Below are 21,776 nucleotides of genomic sequence, written 5' to 3'. Positions count from 1 at the left end.
TTCCAGAATCTCCCCTTTGTGATGCTGCAATTTTGTGGTTTCTGAAAAGGTCAAGCAGCATCGTTAATGCACACCATCCGCCTGCGAAGGCATGTAATTCCTCTGTGAAGGTGCAGTGCTTCGTTTGTGGAAAAGGACATCTTCCTCTGAATGCAAATTTGGGTGTTCCTGAACCGAAGGACAGGAGGATATTTTGGTGCGCTGTCACCACCTCGTTCATCATGGAGATGAGACCTTTTTATTTGAGTTGCTCCAAAAAGTGATACCTGAGGGAGGCAAATTGAGTCAGGAATAGTGTGCTTTAGGAAAAAAAAAAAAAAAAAAGGAAAGAAAAGGAAATTTTTCAATGCTTAAAACTCTAGGCTTTTTATATGATTTCTTTCAGCCTAGCTTGAGACAACATAACTCTTTGGGCTTTGTAGGAGATTAAATCCAGCCCCAGGTTTTTCAGGTAAAATTATTGCTCTGCTCCTAGGCTGTCCCCTGAGCCATCTCTGTCTATTTCTAATTAAGGACTAAAGGAAGTGGTTCCTTTCAATGGCAGGAGTAGCATGAAGAAAGCTGCAGGTGCTTCTGTGGGGAGGCTGGTGCCACTACCGCCCTCCCATCAGGAACCAGCACCCTGGGCTATCCTCTGCAGGCTGGTCTCACAGGGAGCCACACTCACCTTGTGCATGGCCAAAGACTGGGGACCGCCCAGGTAATCTGCCAAAAGGTATCACAACAGGTCAAAATTCATTAAATATACCTACTCTTGAGATGTTAAACGATCCATTGGAAATCTGATCTGGCAAATATCTGGGAGTGAAATTATTCCAAGTATCCTGGAAGAAGCAGAGAAGGTAGGGGTGCTGTGACTGGGGTGGTGGTGTTGTGCTGAAAGTGCTTTGAGCCTGAGACACTGGCACTTAGGCACAATTCATTGGTATATCCAGTATGTGTCTTGGCAGATCTTAGGGCTGAGATAAATCAAAAAAGCAATGTGCCAAATTTGAGGTAACTTAATTTATATAATACAACCTTTATTCATATATAACTTTTGCAAGTGTTTGACTTGTTGCTCATGTTCTGGTTCATGTCCTTTAAGCATGACTTTGAAACAGATGCAGCATTTTAAAAATAACAGTGTACCATTTAAAAACTATTTAAATTCAACCTTTTGGAATTTGACCTGTATGAAACAAATACAAATGACACTGACTTTTGAGAGATGAGTGTTTGCATGGTCTTTGATTCCAAGTCTTACAAAACTGAGAATGCATACTACACGTATATATGCATATATGACTCAGATATGTACACATGCTGCGATGAGGAAAAAGTCATGAGGTTTTCATGAGCTTGTTCTTCGTGGCTTAGCTCTTGAAAGGAGACATACCATAAACAATTAAAAGGTACGTGTACCTCTGGGATTGTTTTAAATTGCAAATTTAAAAAAAATAAAGGAGAAATCTATTAAAAAGAATCATTTTCCATTAAATGAAGTGTTTGCAATAAAGACAATTATAGCAGTTGGCAGTATTCTCCTTGAACCAAAACAAATAAATACATTTGGTGACATGCGTTCAAGGAAATGTGATTGCTGCAATGTTCATGCAAATAAGGAGCAGCCTCACAAATGCTAGACATTTTGCCATCTGGTATTACCAAAGGAACACAACTCTTGACTTGTAGCTCTTCCTAACTTACTGCTTATAGATGGCCTATTAGGCATTGTCACACGGTTCTGACATTTGCATAATCATTCTGAATTACTGCAGGTTGTGTATTGCATTGCCAGCAGTGAACTCATTTGAGAAGGGGGTTCAGAGACCTGATGACTTGTATGTCTTCATCAAATATATCTCCATCCAATAAAGGGATAAAAATGTTCTTCCACTTTAGGAGTATCACATCAGTGAATTTTTAAGTTTGTATGAGGCCTAGTGAAGAATGTTGCACTTGTTTACTTCCTAGAAATTGGGTAGAGACCAGTAGTATTATAATTAATCTCAGGGAAGCTGCCCATCTCTGTTTGGCTGCAGGCTAGAGTACAAATGCAGAGCATCTCAAAGAGTCAAGAGATTCTGGATGGGGCCAGGTAGCTGAGGATGAAGTTGTAACCTGATCCCTTAAAACTCCAGAAAAACCCAACCTAACAACAGCTCTTCAGCATGGCAGAAAGTCTGCTTTAGACACAGGTTGTTAATTGACTCAGCTGATGGGAGTAGGCTCGATGGCACGATGTAGTAACTGAAGACCTCTGCTCTCACAGCGGTCAACAACTGTTCTGCCTCTGGTTTCAGCAGCATGTGCAGCATGTCCAGCAGGTGATCTCACGCCCAGAGAGAGAGGCCTTCACCATTCCCTTCTTTTTGGAGGAAGGCATTTTCCATGCCCAAAACTCCACCCCTACGATTGCCTCCTCATTATGCTGCTTTTCAAGGAGAGGATGTTGGTGTGAATATCATGCAATGCTCATGAAAAATATGGGATAAAAACCCAAAAACCCTCAACCACCTGTAAGTGGTTGTAAACAAGATGGTGTTTGGACACTGTCTCCAACCTGCTGCACTGAAACCCTGTGTTTCACAATGAACCCCTGTGTTTGAGAGCCATGCTTTGCCCCTGGCATCTGCCCTCAGGCCCATCAGAAGGGTACTCTGCAGTCCAGCATCAACAAGCAAGCAAAAGATTTTGTGTTCATTTAGTGACTGTTGAGGCATTGTTTTTAAATACGAATAGCATCTAACATATCCTGTGTATTTTCAGCTCTCTCAAGTCTCGAATTAGAATCAGATAGCTGTTGGCCTTTTGACTGCCTTGCCTGAGGCATACTAGGTAGCATCACGTGGGTAGCCAATGCAACATATGTTTTGCTAACTGGGAAGCTGGTTAGCAAGACAACGTTTATCTTATTAACACATGGTGCACTTACATGACATTAATATATATTCCTACTTTACAGATTTACAGTGCCAGAAGAAAAACATTAGCTGAGCTAAGCAAAATAGGAATCAGCATACTTGTTACATTGTCGTGAAATAACACATTAACTTTGTTAGACATATTGGCTTCCTTTGTGAGGAGAATAAAACATAATCAGCTGAAATGTGCAAGCCTGAAAGGTTGGTCTGTGGAAATTCAAAATAAGGATTCTCTGGTTTATGTTATCATGTATTAAACTGGAATTATGAAAATAAAAAAGTTAATTTTTATTCTGAATGTCTATATCGGAGCTAAAGTTGTTAATTTCTAAAAATTAATACTGTTGCGTAATGCAGTGATTTATTATTCTCTCTCTGGCTACACTCTACTAGCCATACATACACTGTTGTGTCACTATTCATTTATTCATGTTCTGTGGTTGTGGTAGTGTCAAATCCATCAGAAAGAGGAATTGTTTCAGTAGTAGTTTCACAACTTAGCTGATAAGCAGAGATCAGAAGAAGCAACCTAACTGTGGAAACCACTACAGCATATAGTTTTAACAGCTCTTTAGGGAGCTAGTTAATGAAAGAATCGCTACAGAAACACATCCATGTGAAAAAAAGGAGCATTTTCATACAACACTCAGAGGATATGTCATAAGTGGGAATGTGTTCATAATTTCTATTTACTCACTGCTGTAATTACTATCTGCCTTAAGAGAACTTTTAGTCTTTGTCAAAGTTGCTTAGATATTTCCTTTGTCACATTGCAAGCAGAGAAGTTCTGTACAGACTAGATCCTGCCATGTGATTTCTCTTTTATTTTTCTGTAGGAATTTAATTATCTATTCTCTGTGTGCAGAAAGCACCAGCATTCCCAGAGACCTCAACCTCCCCAGCCTACTTGAACTGGCATTCGTCTGATTCATGTTTGTGCTTATTTTTGCCATCTGTCTGCAAAACAGAGTTCTTAACTTTTAAATGCATGCTGGTTTATATGTTGCCCTCTAATTTTTAACTCTAAAAAAACTATTTATCTTTTTTTTTTTTTCTCTAACTCCAGTGTCTATGAGCCAGATAGAAACGTGCTGCGAAGGAAAGAATGGGAAAGGAGAAATCAGGAGGCCCAGCAGGACAATGGCGCGTTTAACACGAGCTATTCCCTCTTCAGTGAACCGTACAAGGTAGATGCTTCCCAGCTGGGCGAATCTTTGTTTATTTATTTATTCCACACTACAAAAATGTAGCCTGCAGAAGGCACTGTCCAGGTTTCAGCACCCGCCCACAAGTGCTAGCTTCCCAAAATTCACAGAGAACATGCATGATTCACAGAGAGTCAAATTTTATATATATTTATATATATATGTGTAAAAAGCTTCTTCTAGTGTTCAGCAGCACAGAAGAGTGAAATAAACTAGAAATATCCCAGCAATATTTGAGATGGAATTAAAACTAGGAGGTGAAGGTGAAGGTGTCCTGTTTTTTGCAATACTTAGAAGAAAACAACTGTGTGAGAATAGTGTGTGAAGATCAAGCAATACACTAAACATTGTGCCCTGGCCAAGGTTAATGTAGTGAAATAACTTTTTTTCTTCCTTATAAGCATTACCAAAATAATAAGAAATGGTGTCTGCTAAACATGTTTTTCCCTCACTGAAGGCAGAAGTAGCTTAGGAGTCCCAACTCCCTGTGTTCCTCATGGTAACAGCAGTTTGATGAGGCACAACTGTCTTTCATCACTCCCTGTTAGAAGGTCAAGCAGGGCCTTGTACACTCTGCAGAAGCTTGAAAATGGAACCCTTGTGAACAGGATTAGAGCAGTATCCCACAGGGGCTGCTCCTCTCCTTCAGTTTAACCCATGACTGCCTGTATGCATCAAAACATCATCATCTATTTTCTGCTACGCCTTTCCAGAAGTGTCCAAGTTACTGTTACGGCTACCACATTGTGAAGCCTTTCCTTTAATGCAGCATCACTTGCCCTTGTTGCTTAGGGTGCTTTAGTGCCTCTTTCCAGGAGATCTATTTGGGACCTGGCACCTGGCTTCTGCTTTGACTTCCATGCTTGCATTTTAATTCTTGTGCTCCAGGGTCAGCTTTTAGCTTGCTCTTCCTCCAGATTGTTGCTTGTATTTAGTCCCTAATAAAAAAGAAAGATCTACCACTTTCAAACCATGTCCCTTGATGGAACACAGCTCTGCCTGCCTTGAAGCTGACCTCCAGCTGCCCGGATTTCAGATTCATTACAAAGGCATTCAGAAACCATGTCAAATGTCTTGAACTCCTCAATGACCAACTTGAAGATGTCTATCGTGAGATTAGTCAAGGGCTAATCCATGGAAGAAAGCCTGGAAAGCATAAGACAGCTTTGTCTTGGTGTTTCTTGAGGGCTGTGCTGCAGTGAAGACTTAATGATTTTCCATTTGGTCCAGTCAAATAGACTGCACACAAAAAGAACCTGGCCTTTTGCTGGGCCCCTGGTACTATTTTGTCTGTGGTGCCTCAAGTTGGTAATACTGAAGCTCAAATCACTTACAAAAGTGGTATCGTTGGCATATTTTGTTCACTTTGATTTTTACTTCTGTGCCAGTGTATTGACTGTCATGACACAGACGTGATGTGCCATGGACACACCAGTAGTTTCTGAGTTAGGATGTCAGAAGGCACCTCTGTGCAACCGCAGTATAATTCCATCAGCTTTAATAGGAATGGATGAAAAATCATTGCCATCTCTAGAAACAGAGAGGATACTGAGTGGATAATCCTATGAGGCAATCAGAGCAATGGCTCCATTCCTTCTTCTTATCTTTAAACACTGTGTCCCTATTTTGAACAAACGTGTAAAGAAGGTGCTCCAGAAATACATCCTACAGCTAACATCGTCAAGAAAACATGGGAAAAGGCAAAGCCCAGGACAGTAGTATAACCCACAGCTATGTTGGTGTGACAGAGTTGCTTGGGGTGATCAGTCATTCTGATAGTATTGGTCATCAAAACTTTTTCAGTGGCATACTCTCAATGCCATGTATACACTGGCAGTGGACCGCTGGGCTCTCTGAACTCATCCAAGTATTTGTGGACCTTCAGTGGGGTGGGGAAAGAGCTGTGGCTTGGGCATTTTCATCTTACGGTGGAGAGAGCCTAACTGTAAAAGAGGAAACCTTTCTGCAAAAGCAAAACTGGGACCCACTCGTACTCCCTTTAAAGCTCATGTTCACCTTTTAGGTGTTTCCAGAGGGTAATGAAGTTATAGCAGACATTGACTGCAAGCTCTGATTAAATTCGGTATTCCTCTTCACAGCTTGAGAAACAGGAGCTAGAGCCAAAGGATATGCCACTCAGAAGACCATATCTGAAAATCAAAGGCAGACTGGATATCTCTTAAATCTTATGTCCTCTCTCACCTTGACATGTATCACTACTGCTGTAACATTGAATTTTCTCAAAAATTCTGACTCTTCAGATTGACCCTTATCCTGTTCTAAGTATCCATAGCAACCCTCTATGAAGGATTACAGGAAATCCAGTATCTTTTACATAAAATCTCTTTTACAGGGGGGTGAAAAAGTAGGAAATTAGTTCTGGATATTTTCTGGACAGAATACCTTGCTTCGTTAACTATGTAGGTACTTTTAGTGAAGAAAAAATTCTGATGGCATTCCATGCAGCCATCCGGTTTATTTTTAGAAGTGTTATATGTTGCCATTTTCAAATGCTTGGATTTGTCTTGCATTGCAGAAGAATATCAGAGCACTGTAAGTTAGACATATTTGCACAAAATGCTTTTCCTACTTATTCATTTTCTGACCATGTTTTCCCTGTGGGAATGCTTAAATAAGGCCAGCAATATTTCAGATAAAGTAATAGGACAAACTAAAGCTCGTAACAAGTTACCTCAGATCCCATCATGTTCCCAAGAGGATGTAGGTGAGCCCTCCTGTATGAGATGAGCTCAACACAATATCTCACCTGAAGTTGTCCCCAGTGTTTTCTGAAGGAATAAACAAAACAGACCAGTTGTCAGCATAAGCCATGATACCAGTCTGCTGCTGTTATTCTTATCTGGGATGTCTCAATATGAGATGTCTATGCGTGACCTTCACATCACATCCATGTGGAAGACAAGATAATGACTTCTCTGAGCTACTGGTAGTCTACAGATAATCTGCAATGAAGCTTTTATTTCCTTTCCATCCACACAGCAGCCATCAGGAAAAATAGACCTTTTAGGGAAGTTGGACTTTTAGGGGCAAAACCTGCACACAGATTTGTTTGTGTTCATGGAGTTAGAGGCAGACAGGTAGAGAGCTGTCCTCACAAGATGTTTATGCTGTGGGAGACTTGTGGGTGCCAGGGGCCCCATTCCATTTGGTGGTCATCGTTGCCATGCTCCTGGCAGAGAAAGAAACCTCATACACACTCTGGCTGAATCATAATGAGTACAGGCCCAAGGGCAGATTTCCCTCCGTAGAGGGAAGCTGAAAAAACACTTCTCTACAAGGTATCTACACAAGGTGGAGGATCCAGTGGAAGCATAAAGAGATGCACTGGGTAAAAGGAAAATTTTCTATGTGTTCTGGAACACAGTTCTGCTGGTCAAGGAGATGCCCAAGTGTAGAAGTTATTTCATTGACTTTAGGAGACACGTGAGTGTATCTCCAGCCTTCTTTCTCTTCAGATATATGTGGTGCTTCCTGCATCATTAGCCTCATTAATAGTTTCCTCTTCTTTAGGACATTGATGTGATTCCTGTGAAGTGAAGGAACACCCTTTTTTAAAGCAGGTTGCAATCTGTGAGTCGATGCTTCAAATTTTTTTCTATAGCAGGTTATTGTCTTTGTGACAGTAACAGCCTCATGTTCAGAGGGAAGATCAGGCTGTTGTGGTTGAGCCTTGAGCCATCTCACGCCAAGATTCCAATGCAATGTTTTGAATGCAAGACTTCTGAGTTCTTCCCTTCCTCCTCCCCTTCAGTATATATTACTGATATATATTCAGCTCTGTTAGCAGAGTAACAAAAACATATCAGAAGGCTAGGTGTAATGTATTTTACATGTTGCAAGGTAGTGCCCTTGAAATTTGCAGGGAAAAACTTTAAGCAAAACAGGACTGCTTCTACTGTTAGATATAAGAATACCTCCACTGTAGTCCTCTAAAAGTTTGCATGTGGCAATCACAGCACTCATTTACTGTGCATTTTTGTCTGGGTTCAGGTTTTGTACTAGGAAACCCTAAAAAAAGCCAATTCCAGACTGGGGAAGTTTCCCTTAAATACCTTCCCTTACATACCCCAGTTTTCCTGAGTAACTGATGTGGTTGCTACATCTTTTGTGGCTTTTTAGTGTAAATTTAAGAGGATCTTCTCCACTTCCTATACTTCCTTCTTTCTCCTTCTTTCTATTTTCCTCTAAAACAGAGAGTCTTGAGATGAAAGCTTGGCCTTCTGAAACCAACAGGAGTTTTCCCATTCAGACTTCATGTCTGGAAGATAGAAAGGAGAACTCCACTGCCTCCTTACTGTCTTCCTCTGAAAACGTAAAGCAAAGGACATCACATGCCTGAATCTTGGCAGGGTTCAAAAAATCTCTGCTGTAAAAATGCTAATGATACAACCTTTTGCTTACAGTGTCTTTTTAAAGCAAGAATTTTCAATCTTTTCCAGTATTTTTTATTTGCTTGTTTTATTTCTTTGTGAAGCTTCTGCCTTTTCAGTCAGGAAGTAAATGGGTCATTTTTAAGACAATAATTAATCTTAAAGGGGAGGAAGGGTGGCTGTATTCCCCCTGCTATGCACAGCAAGCACTGAGAAATTTGAAGAATTTGGCAAGGGTTCTCTTCACCTTTTTTTTTTTACAAGAGGAGAGTGCCCTGGAATGAGCACCCTGTCAGAGCATTTTCAAAGAAGGGACATAATCTGTACTTTTCCCATTTCCCACAAGCTGTTTTCAAGTCACCTCAGAGCATTTGGCTGGCTTACACTGACAAATCCATTCAGTGCTTGCATGGGATGTTGTGTGGCTTCCTGGATGGTTATGAAAACTTATGCAGGCAGGGGAAGAAATTTGGAATGCAGTGCTTTCATTCATGACGGAAGGAGAGCTTGCATTGGGCTACAGGAAAAGTTTTATCATGGTCAGATTTAATCCAAACCATTCTGTGCAGTTGCAGTAATAAATTTTCCAGTTTCCAGGTAATATACTTTAACTACAGCATGGTATCAGTGATAGATTTCTTTTTTTATATACTCTAAGGCCCTTTATAGCTTTTCCAGTTCAGGGTAGATTTAAGATGTTGACAAGTGTCTTCAGAGACAATAAGGATTTTCGATTTCATCCCTCAACACTGCTGCATAAGGCAGTCTTACTTCAGTAAGGATTTCAGCAGAAGCATGAAGGGAGTTTTGTTTTTCTTATGTTGACTGTTGCAGAACACTCGATTTTTGTTTTGCAGACTAACAAGGGGGATGAGCTTTCCAATCGCATCCAGAATACCTTGGGCAACTATGATGAAATGAAGGACTTGTTAACTGACCGGTCAAACCAGAGCCATCTCGTTGGGGTTCCAAAACCTGGGGTTCCTCAGACACCTCTCCCCAAGCCTGATGAACATCTTACCGCAGACTCGAGACCACCACCTCCTCCTCCCATTTCCAGCACTACTTCTTCCACACCAGCATCTCTAGCTGCCCAGCAGAGCAAAAGTACCACAATGGGCTGGCAGAAGGCCGGGCATAATGGCGCTTCAGAAGGCCAGCAGAGAGCAAGCAAACACGGACACCGGTCGCTGGAGTCACACAAGGGTGACTTCAAACTGGCAAACCAAAAATCCAATTTGGAGAAACTAAAACGCTATGCATCAAGTCCCACCTCCTCCTCCTCCTCCTCTTCTTCTTCCTCCTCTTCCTCCTCCTCCTCCTCCTCCTCCTCCTCCTTCTCCTCCTCCTCCTCTTCCTCCTCCACCTCTTCTTCCTCCTCCTCCTCCAATACTGCCCAGCAAAGCTCGCTGAGGGCCACATTAGGAGACAACGTCAATAGAGTGCAGCAGCCAGCAAAGCTCAGTTGTAGCTCAGAAGGAGGAACTCAAGTCCAAGAGAGGCCAGCAAAGCATGGTGGGGCACACTGCGTCCAAAACTTCCCACCCTCCCTTGCTTCAAAGCCCAGTCTGGGTCAGCAGAAGCCAACAGCTTATGTAAGGCCAATGGATGGTCAAGACCAGGCTCCTGATGAGTCTCCAAAGCTGAAGTTACCAGCAGAGACGACCAAGTCGTATAGGGGAGTGCCTTCCAGCAGGCCTGATTCGGCCAGGACCAAGTCAAAGATCACCAAGTTCAGCATTCCTAAGCAAGAAGAAGTAAGTGTTTTTATACTTCTTATGACATACTCCCATAGCTGGATGGATGGATGATGCCTTACTGCACCTGCCTCTTTACATGTTTTTAACATATTGGTTTGCATGTTGATTTTTTTGGTAACATTGACGTAGTATATTGCAAAGAGCAGCCTCACAGTAATTTAAAGATATCTCAACAGCAAAATGCTCACTGTCTTCAGGACCCAAACACTTCCCACAATGGCACATTTTCTAGTAGTATTTATTATTTCACTGACTCTTTCCTGAGTGCTCCTCCATAAAGTCTGGATTTTTTTTTTCCCTAGGCAGGTGTATTGCTTCTTACTGTTCATATTTCATTGATTGCTTTCTCTTTGGCAAAGATTAAATGAAGTGCATGCGACCAGAAGTAGTTCTGCCATCCTCAATGTCGAAGTAGTTTCACAATCTAAATAAATTACCTGTACAATATGAAAGCTGTGGAATAGAGAAGAATACAGCAATGATGCTCTCATTTTAGTTCATAGTATCTGTTTGTGTTTCAAGCTAATTTCTGAGAAGACTGTGGTTTCCTTCTTAAAGAATTTCTATCTGTAGAAACCTGGTGTAATGGGTTGACCCAATACACCTGGCCATGCTACAAGTATGAGAACATGTGAAAAAGCTTTTAGACAACATTTATTTATCAGCAATAGATATAAAATATGTCTGATTGGACTTAGTGTATATTCATTTATTTCACATGTATATTTTCTCCTCTTATGCCAGGAGGACACTTTGCTTTACCACTTTGAGATTTTCTGGTTTTTGACTCTTTGGTCTTTTTTGATGGGAAGGAAGTGATTCGTTTTGGCAGAATAAAGGGTGATTTATTGTTCAAGGGTGTATTCAAAGGCCTGTATGCCAATATGAAGATGGTCACATCATCCTCTTGTGCAAATTGATAGAGCTCCCATGACTTTAACAATTTACAGTATTTATATCAGACTCTATTTGACTGAATCACTGTGTCTTTCTCAGAGAAGAGGCAATGGTTCTTTGCTCTTTTTTCACAGCTGTGGTGCATCTTGAGATGTTTTAAGTCTTAAAATTTTGTTTCTGGCATTGTTAAAGGTGAGGGAAAAGCTAATTTTTGGTAGAGTTCTCTGGCCTCTTAATGCCTGCTTTTCAGAAATGGAGTTGACTCTTGTATTCCCCCTTGGATTTGGTTTGGGAAAGAAATCTCTCTGGAAGCAACTACTTCTGTGATTTTTCTCTGAGTGAAAGTTCCATCAGTTCCAAACAACATGCAGGTGATATGTTGTTCCTGAAAAGAGGTTGTTTTAGGCTTTTAAGCCAGGTTTTATAAGCAAATTTAGCATTCACGAACTGCTGTAATTCTGCAGATAGATCAGGTAATGGCAGATACTAATATCCATTTAGCTATTATTACCTCTTTCAGACTTGTGCTTCTATCTGCAAGTGGGAAGTGTTGTTAGAATTAAAGATGCCTGTGGCAATTATCTGACTCTTTCAAATTTCCCCCCTTTGCATGTATGCAATACTCTAAGGACTAGTTTGGAAAGAGTTCTGATAGGCAATCATTTGTTTGTCTGAAATTCAGGATTTACCATTTGCATTCCCAGTTTGCCTAACCCCCAAAAGAAAGATTAAATTTGTCGTATGTAATCCATGCTGCTTTATAAGTTTATACTGCAGTTTCTAGACTTGGAGACATAGCTGAGATCACTTCAAACTAACTCATTTAGATACTGATGGCAGTGTAGACTGTAGTAGGACAGAGTAGACTGCAGGTTACCTACTAAAATATTCACCAATTTCTCACAGATTTTATGTGATGCAGTATTAATGAAAAAGCATTTGATAACAAATATAGAATATAAACATTTAACTGAAGTTGAAGGACATGGACCAAAACCATTGTCTGGTGGTTTAAAAAGATTATTATGAAAAATGATGACAAATTTCTAAGAAGAAAAATAGTAGGTACTATTGGTGTTGGGATTTGAAACTGGAGCTAATGAAAGACAATGTTTAGATCTGAAAGATCAATGAAAGACAATGGACCAGCTTTTTTTCATTTATCCTAATATTTTCTTTGTTCTAACTTTTTCCATCCCAAGTGGCACAAGTGGAAACTTGTAACCCACTGATATTGCCACAGGGAGAAATATTGGCCAAGACTGAAAGTATTTTATTCAGTGTTACCTAATACACCCGCCCTTTGATTTTCAGTCGTACTTCTTTTAATTTCAAAATGTTTTTCCATTCCTATTATCTGTATCATAAGTCTTCTGGTAGACTTGTGTAAGAATTCCCATCTTTTTTTAAAATTTGCGCTTTTAAACTCATAAATTTTCTCCTTTGCATCAAATGTTTGCCATCCTCTCTTAGGGCCGGAAGTTTTAAGCTACTTGCAGCACAAAAGGTGCCATGGTCCTGTGAATGTTTGCAGGCAAAATGAGGCCTCTGTTGTTCAGAGTGAGGCTAAAGGTGTTGGCCAGGAAAGACCCTAGTATCCCCAGTGACAGTGGGAAGAGTAGAAATTACATACAGGATGATTGTGAGGGAAAGCAGGCTGACAAGGAGGCTACAGCAGTGCCTGGAAGCTACATGGAAACAGAAACGAGAGTGGCAGAAAGCTGCTTAAGAGCAACCAGGAAAGGAGAGGGGCAGAGGGCTTGGGTAGGGTACCTGAAGTGCTGGTGGTGAAATGAAGCTCTGTGTCTGCTAAAATAAAAGGTGCGTGGCTGAGGTGGGCTAGATAGGGCAGTCACTGTGCTCTAGGGGTTCATGTAGACAGCAGTGTGAGGCCTCTCTGGCTCCTGGTCAGTTTGTTGTCCACCAGAACCCCCAGGTCCTTCTCTGAAGAGCTCACGTCCAGCCAGCTAGCATCCAGCGTGTATTGTTGCTAAGGTTATCCCTCCCCTTACTCAGGAGCTGGTATCCCCCCTTGCCAGAGTCTTAACAGTTTATCTAATACGAGTTCTGGGGCCCCCAACATAAGAAGGATGGGGACCTGCTGTAGTGAATCCAGAGGAGGGACACCGAGCTGATCAGAGGGCTGGAGCACCTCTCCTGTGCAGACAGGCTGGGAGAGTTGGGGCTGTTCAGCCTGGAGAAGAGAAGACTCTCCAGTGAGACCTTATGGCACCTTCCAGGACCTAAAGGGAGCCGACAAGAAATCTGGGGAGGGACTTTTTACAAGGGCGTGTAGTGATAGGTAATGATGTAATGACTTGAAGCTGAAGGAGGGTAGGTCTAGATTAGATATTAGGAAGAAATTCTTTACTCTGAGGGTAGTGAAACACTAAAAAGGGATGTCCAGAGAAGCTGTGGATGCCCCATCTCTGGAAGTGTTCAAGGCCAGGTTGGATGGGGCTTTGAGAAATGTGGTCTAGTGGAAGGCGTCCCTGCCCATGCTAGTGGGGTTGAAGTTAGATTATGTTTAATATCCCTTCCAATCCAAACTGTTCTGTGATACCTATGCACTTCCATTTGTGTATACCAGTTTGAAAGAACCATCAGTGAAAAAATAAACACATAATGAAGTAAAGGACTGGAGAATAAGATGCAGTGTCACACAAAGTATGTGTGTCAGTGTCATCAGCAGGATACAAAACCCTCTTGTGTACATTCCATGAGATTTTCAGAGAAACAGGGCACAGAGTTGGCTGCAGTACAATTATTATTCACTGGAAATAAGATCTCTTGAATACAATTATAGACCATTACTTTTCAATACACGAAAAAGGTTGATTTTTAATGCAGTTCAATACCTCATTTTATATTTTTAATCAGTTTTGGAAAGCCTTCAATACCTTGACACAGACTGAAGCTTATAAATTTTTTTAATTGTTTTGATGAGAATAATTTGGATAGACCTGTGTGTAGAAAGGTAGCATTTACTCATTTGGGAATTTAATCTTTAGTAGCCAGGTTCATCAGTGTTAATTAGAATCCATACCCAACCTCCTGGTCGTTCCAAAATTATCATAGTGCTCTGTAGAAATGATAGCTCGTCATCTCAAGTACTGCTATTTCACATTTTGAACTACTTAGAAATTATATTACTGTAGGTAAAAACCCACTGTATTGGATAAAAGGGAAGAAAAATTTGATACCAGGGTATAGAGGAAAAGAGGCAGGGAAATCAAGTGCCTCTCTTTTCTAAAATGTTCTTGAGTGAAACAATAAGAAAAACCTAGGATGGCAAATCATGTCCTTTATATCCAAGTTCTGTTTTTGAATTTCATCTCATAGGCTGCATGCTGCTTTTTTATTACATTGAAGAAGCCTTATCTATTGTCCTTTGCTTACTTCTCTTAAGGGTTATGGAGCAAAGAAATAGAGGTTGTATTCAAGAATGACTATCAGTCTAATGGTAAAAGGGAAGATTTGGTTTTGTTAAATTTGGAAATGCATTTATGTGAAATGTAGGTGAGGTCATCATGAGGACATGTTCTTTCTTATTCACTGCACGGAGTACTTACACAACTTCTTCTGCAGCAGAAGTAATGCACCATAGATTAAAGGGTGAGTTTGGGGTTGGTTTTTTTTTTATTGTTTTTTTTTTTATTTTTGCCCTGATCTTACTCAGGCGAATTCCTATTTGCCTGGATAAGATACTCTCTGCAGTCACTCTCCTTTGAGTGGCTATATATAGCTATCAGCATCTGGCACACACGCTAGCAAGTGTCCTTTAAATCTGCAATCTTTTTTTCGCCTATCAGCTCTATCCCCACATATTAATGGAAAACAAAAACACCCCACAACTCTTTCCTCTCCCTGAAAAAACTGTTCATAGTTTGGCCTCAATGTTGATAATTTGATCAAAATCAGCCTCTTTTAAGAAGATGCATGTATAATAAGCAGTTCCATTCCAGTTTAACATTGAAGATGCACGTTCATGTGCTGATACGTCTCATTTGAGAACAGAAGGTCCAGTGTAAACTAAATAGGGAAGGTAGTCATTATGAGTGCATGCTTCCTCTGGAAATACCACATATCTGGATCTGTGGGACAGTAGACGGGAAACAGTATCTCATGAGGAGAGAAAAGCATTTAGAGGACATCTGAGTAAGTGCTTTTCCTCAGAGGCATAACGCCACATGCCCCTGGCTGCAGTGGAGCCTTTTGAACTGTTGCAGGACTAAGAGTAGAATTCCGATTTTTTTTCTCTGCTTCCCAGGGTGTTCAATTCTGGCCCAGAAAGGCAGAAATGAAAATAAAAGCACAGTCAAAGATGCTTTTTAGATAAAAAGGGAGGGAGGGATTGAATGCATTAGCAAAAGGGTCCAGACTTCTTCCGCCACCGTTTCAGGATGCGCCCGAAGACGCTGCAGACATAAGTGCAGAATTAAGTGTGTTGATACTCCTCTACCATTTATCGACTTCACTGAAGAATTGCACTGCTTGAGAAGCCAGTTAGCAATCACAGCACTTGAGTACTTGTAAGTACGAGCCAGTTGTAGATGTTTTCTTTCCCTGATGTTCATGCTGCATTTACAAGAGGACACAGATCAATTCATCCCTGCAATGACCTTCCCCACAAATAAAGAATGTTTTCCCATGTTAAACAGGAAGAACTTCACAACAAGAGCAGTGTGGTGCAAAGCTCCCTGCTAGTCATGGGTTATTCAGGACCTTCGAGTGTTTCTGTGGGAGGGCTGTGCATTACTGCCTGTATTTATGTAGCAGAGTTCAACAGAGTAGGACTGCAAAGAAAGAGTGTATTAAAAAAGTAGTATTGGAAATGCTCTTAACAAACACATTGGAGACCACAATGTGAAGGGATTTTTTTTTTTGTATAGTTTTCAAGTCATGATGCAAGCCTTTGCCTTTCTCACATTCTGCAGCCGCCAAGGCACACAACAACTGTGTGCGAGGGCAGCTTCAGTGAACACAGTGGGCCTAATCTCTCTGGCTATTCTTCCATGACAGCTCTTATAGAAGGGAAATGCTATTTAGACACCTTTACTTTACTTTTAGAGCTTCCTACTTTTACTGTTTCTCCCCTCAGTTAAACAAGTTTCTTTTCTCTTTTGAATTGTATATATGTATATATTTTTTTTATGGGAAACCACTGGCTAAACTTATCTATAGGTTTTCGAAAAAAAAATTAATAGAATCATAGTCTCCAAAGTCTTCTGTATGGACTGATTACCATATGGTATGTGCTGTGTGTTTGTTGCTATGGTGAATCACTTGTTTCTCATTGTTTTTCATTGGTAGGATGACTATGATCAGAGAAAAATACAATGAAATTAGATGTAAACGTACGATTTTCAAGAACATTCCTTAATTTTTGCACCTGGTTTTTTTGCAAGTTTTCCCTGAGGTTGTTTTTTTCTAATTATTGAAAACATACTTTGTGCAGTTAATTTGGGTCTCTCCTAAGTCGGATCCTCCCTTTGATAAAACTGGTCTTTCCATCTTTTCTAAAGTTGGAAAAATAGCCACTTTTGGAGTAAGGAAAGCTCACTGGATGTAAGAATATGATTAATTGTGAGAAACTTGAATTTGTCTTGCCTTTTTGTTTTTAACCGCCCAGAGTGAGTGGCTTGGTTTATGAATCAGCTCTGGAGCTGATACAAGAGTGCATGCATAAAAATGTCCACAACCCTGTTTAATTGCTTCTTTAGTTCCCTGTGGTAAGCACTAAAGTTATTGATGAAGGAAATAAGATTTCTGGAATTACAAACCCCAGATTTTAATTGCACATTTTGTCTGATTTTTTTCAATCCATTGTAGTGCTTATGATGATAACTGCATGTAATAAAAGTCCTCCTGACCAGAAACAAAGTAGTCTAATAGATGTCCTTTGTAAAATGTGCCTGAAAAGATACATGGTATTGCTATCACTTTTCCACCTTTGGCCCCATTAGCATGGATTTCTTCCTGGCCTGTAAGGTATTCAGCAGTTGGAGAAAGCAGACGTTTCTGGACGTGGTTGCAGGAGCTGTGTGCTGGAGCATGGCGCTCCCACCAGCACAAGAAACTGTCCTCCGTGTGAAGTTTTGGCTGAGCATCTTCTCTCCATCTGCTTCATGGCTTCATAAACAAAAGAGTGCTTAGAGAGGGTCGGGGTACAGAGAGAGAGCGAGGGTGGGCTTGCTGTGGAGTTCAGATTACTGGGGAAATACTTAGACACACTCTATTTCCCAGACCTCCCACTGCACGATGCTGGAGCATTGTGTCAGTGTGCAGTCAGGTGAGGAGTCCAAGCCCCTGTTGCTTCTGCAGAGTACTTATATTAATACCAGCTCACATTCTCCTTTCCAATAATTACAGCAAGGTAGGCTATCTCTGTCTACTCTTAGTCTTCACAGCAATCTATAAGGGATCATGTAGGATGTAAAGGTGGTTTAGGATATTTTAAATTAAAACAAAAAAATCTATGGAAACTATTTAACTTCTTTGTTCTATAGTTTCCCAGTCTTTCATGAATCAGAATGACATGAAAGTGCTACCACTGAACATACTCACAGGGGTCAGGTATGACTGATGAGCAAGAGAACTAAAGGAAAATACAGTGAGCTTCACAGATCGCTGTTAATTCCAGCTAAATAAATAATGTATATGTGCCGCCTGATGTATAACGTTAAAGAGGTCAGATCTCCAGTAAATGTAAATTCATCCAGCCAGGCCAGAAGCAGTTAAATTCTTTATTATTGGTCACATAGTCACATAACAATAAATGAAGACAAATATACATTTAAACATCTGCAGGTAACATACTTTATTCACACTGTGTGTTGTAAAGTTGTCATTTCTGTAGCACTTCTGAATTTGGAAGATCTATCCCTGTGGTATCACAAAATAGCTTCCTAGAAAAGTAATTAACAGGAGGCTTTTTTTTTTTTAAGTTCAGAAAAGATATGTAACGTGAGCATCTGATTTCCTGTCACTCTTGGTTAACTTTGTATGAAAATGGATAGCTTCCAAATTAAAGCAGGCACCGGACTGTCTGGAGAAAAATGCATCTGTAAAGAAATGTGTACATTATATATTCATGTCATTCCAAATCTCTTAATTGTATTTTATATATAACAGTCGCATGTTCTGAAATATGGTACCTTTTTTACTTCATGGGTCAAAACCAGCATGCCAGAAAGGCTGAGGTTGCTCCTTACAAGCATTTTGTTTTCCAAATTCCCTCATACCCTCCCCACCAGCATGTTTCTCTGAGCAATGGAGGCACGACATGAAGTCTCTCTTCACCACGTTTTATTCAGAAGATAAATATACAAAAATAATTCAAGCCAGTGAGCCACAAGGTCAGGAATATTGAGAACCAGCATTTTCTCTCAGAACCAAGAATTGCTATTCATACTCCTCTGTGTTTACTGCAAATGGCTGTAAGGGAAGCTTATGTAGCTGGAAAGAGAAGAAAACCAGGAGCATTTCTTGTTAGCTCTTACCACTAACAGATGTTTAAGGAGAGATGGGGTGGAAGACTCTCTGCTTTGTAACTGCTTTGAAATAAGATGCTGAAGGTGATTTTTTTTTCTTACACATGCTAGAGATTATTAGTATTCAAATACCAGCAGCATAATCTATTGCTAATCAAATCTTGCATTTATTTAAGGGTGGTTGTACAACTGCAGTCAAACACAGAGGCAGGTACAACTTTATGTGGCTGCTGAAACTTCGAGACCTGAAGTAGAAAAGGGGAAGACAGCTGTGAGATTATTGATCACAAATACAATCAAAACAAGTGTTAATAAAAAGTGTATAAAATGACCATGATTTGGCAGTTCTGCAATATTTTCCAAGAGGCCTTTTCTGATTTTAATTACAATCTCAGGGACATCAGAGATAAGAAAGCATATTATCAGAGACATCTGATAAATAATAAAATATATTAGCTGGTTAAATTTCTGATTTCATGGAAGTAGCAGTCCAGAGCAGAAGTATGCTGTTTAGAAAAAAGGCATGGGATGAAGGACCAAGTGCAATGTGAGAAGGCAAGTTGGGAAAATGCCATTAGCAGATAATGAATTGTCTTCCTTACACCAAATCATTAATGTTTAGCATGCAGGAAGAGTTAAAAATACATAGATGGAGAAGACATAAGAATGAACTGGGCTCCATAACAGTGACAGAGTCTGAGAAAAGAATTATGTGGAAGCCTGAAGAGAAAGGAATGAAATTATGCTTTGGGAAACTCACCGAAAAGGAGTTAGTCACGGTCTAAATTTTTGTCCTCATGGGAGGATCAAGTGCAATGTGAGACAGTTTGAAAAATACCATAAGCAGCAATCATAATTTATGATAAAGTCTGCATGCAAGACCTTTCAGTTGGTTAGAGATGGCTGAGCAGGGCCCAAAATGTTACTGTTTTTCTGTAGTGTGTTTGTTCCCACCAGGACGCCTCAGGACAGCCTTCCTTCCCATGCAGTTTCTGCTCTTGGGTAGAAATGGACCTGTGTCCAGAGTACACCCCTGAAAAAGAATCAAACTGCATGGTGTGCTTATTTCTAAAGAAGCTTGTCCTCTCCCATGAGAAAAAAAATTTAGATGATGGTGGTGCATCACCGCCTTCACAGATGTGATATCACTGTCCCAGGAGGAAAACGCATTACCCCTTTTCCCCCCATAAGCAGTACTGCAAAGGGCACAAATCTGGGCTTGTGGATACACGTAGCTTCTGTGGGAGGTGGAAGAGGCAAAACCTCACGCTCACACAGGGTGCCTAAATGTCTGTGAACAACCTCTACACAGAGCTGACATCTTCTGAAACACAGCAGGTCTTTTTTTTTCCCACCACCTCTGCTCAGAGAGAATATAGCTTCTGATAATACCCAGTTGCATTCTTATCAATAAACAAAAAATGCTGTGTTTTTTAGTACTGTAATCTATTGCATTCAGGAGTGTCAAAGATCTTCAGAAGCATTAATGATGTGTCTGAAAAGAATATTTTAAATCTGGTTACAAAAGGGATTAGCTGAGGTGAAGGCAGATGGGATACCTTCTGTGATGGTGCTGCTGCCAGAACAGGCCTGCTTCCCTTGGCCTCATTTGCTGGTGGTCCCATTTGAGGGATCAGATGGAAAATTATGTGGGAGGATGGCAGAGGATGGGATGGCACACCTGGATCGTGCACCTTATTCCATTCCCAGACCAAGGCTGGACAGAGTCATGGCTGGCCACAGGCCCAGAGTAAGCAGAGCCAGGATGAGTTGGTGTCAAAGCTGAGTGCAAAAGCGTGAAGACTGAACCCCCAGTTCTGTGTACTGATGTCTGTGCCACAGGTGACCCCATACAGAGTGACACATGAAACTGTTCCATAACTTTGCTCTGGAGATGGAAGTTAACACAGAAGCATAAGTAAGGGCTTCTTACGAAACTCCAAATTAATGCTTCTCACTGTATTTTTTCCTGTCATTTAGGTCACTTGAGGCAGAGACAGTTCCTGAGTGATTATGTCACTTATGGTTTACCACTTCCATCTGAGTTATTCACTGCACATCCTCCACTAGAAATTAATAGGAGTTCTGCCATTGCATTGAGTGGTAGCGAGACCAGGGTTTGACAGGGAGGAATATTTCTCTTCTACATTGTATGAACTTCCTTTGGTCAACAAGCTGTTGCTTGAGGGATATTGTCTTTTGTCTTCAATCTTCCTTTGTTTTGTTCCAGAAGTGCAGATGTAATACTTACAGTTGTTTTTTGACATCATTATTACTTTGAAGAAAGTCAGCAATAGTGATACGGGATAAAAATTGGGGCAGGAGCCAGGATTTGAATTCAGAAACACTATGCTGCATTAATCTGTTAATTTCAGGTCATATCTTTAGAGCATCAAAGGCGCTTCTTGACCAGTCTGAGGTGCTTGAGTAATTTTTTTCTCTCTCGTAATTAAAATTTCTAGCTCCCTGTTCAGAATCAGTTTCCTCACCAACTGTTCAGTGAATAAATCTACATGAGTGATTTCCTGACAGTTGTACATTAGGAATTATGGCATATCTCTGCTCATAACTTACAGAACTATCTCAATACAGAGAGGAGACCATAAAACATGCCAAATGGGGATTTCTCAGATATGCTAATTGCTGCTATATAAAGAGCACGGGATGAAGAGCTGCCACAGGGGAAGTTCAGCTAAAAAGTACCTACCACAAATCTTTGAAGGTCCACAGAGAAGCAAATCCTTCTGCTGCCACTTCTTGGCAGAGCTCTGCTGAGCAAAGCCTTTGCAGCTGAGTGGGCTTGGGCAGGGAGGGCTGGTGGCTGCCTGCAGTCCAGTGCAGTGGCCAGACAGGAGCTGGGACAGGGGTCTGCCTCTCCAGGAGCTGCTGGCAGTATCTGAGGGCCTGTGGGATTGGCACAGTACCAACACAGGAAGCAAACCCTACCTTCTTGGATTCTTAGATGTGGTGCCCAAGCAAGGTTCTTGTCTGTTCTAAAATACACCCAAATGCAGGCCTAATTCACTTCTCTTGAAATGGACTGGATTGCATTTCCCACTCCCATCTTCTTGTCCATGAGCTTGGCTCTCAAAATAAAGCTGCTGTTTTCTTTATACTGAATTTT

General features: G+C 40.8%; 1 protein-coding gene across 1 annotated transcript in view; it reads left to right on the top strand.

Moving 5' to 3' along the window:
- Positions 1–21,776, top strand: part of AFF3 (AF4/FMR2 family member 3) — a 318,503-nt gene that overhangs the window by 45,909 nt on the left and 250,818 nt on the right. Inside the window, 2 exon segments of the mRNA XM_039548666.1 lie at positions 3,973–4,093; positions 9,360–10,259. Of these exon segments, the coding sequence (XP_039404600.1) occupies positions 3,973–4,093; positions 9,360–10,259 (1,021 nt within the window).

This window comes from Corvus cornix, chromosome 1 (assembly GCF_000738735.6).
Source record: "Corvus cornix cornix isolate S_Up_H32 chromosome 1, ASM73873v5, whole genome shotgun sequence".
Taxonomy (NCBI): Eukaryota; Metazoa; Chordata; class Aves; order Passeriformes; family Corvidae; genus Corvus; species Corvus cornix.
Note: the sequence above shows the minus strand (reverse complement) of the source record. Positions and strands in the feature narration are given on the sequence as shown.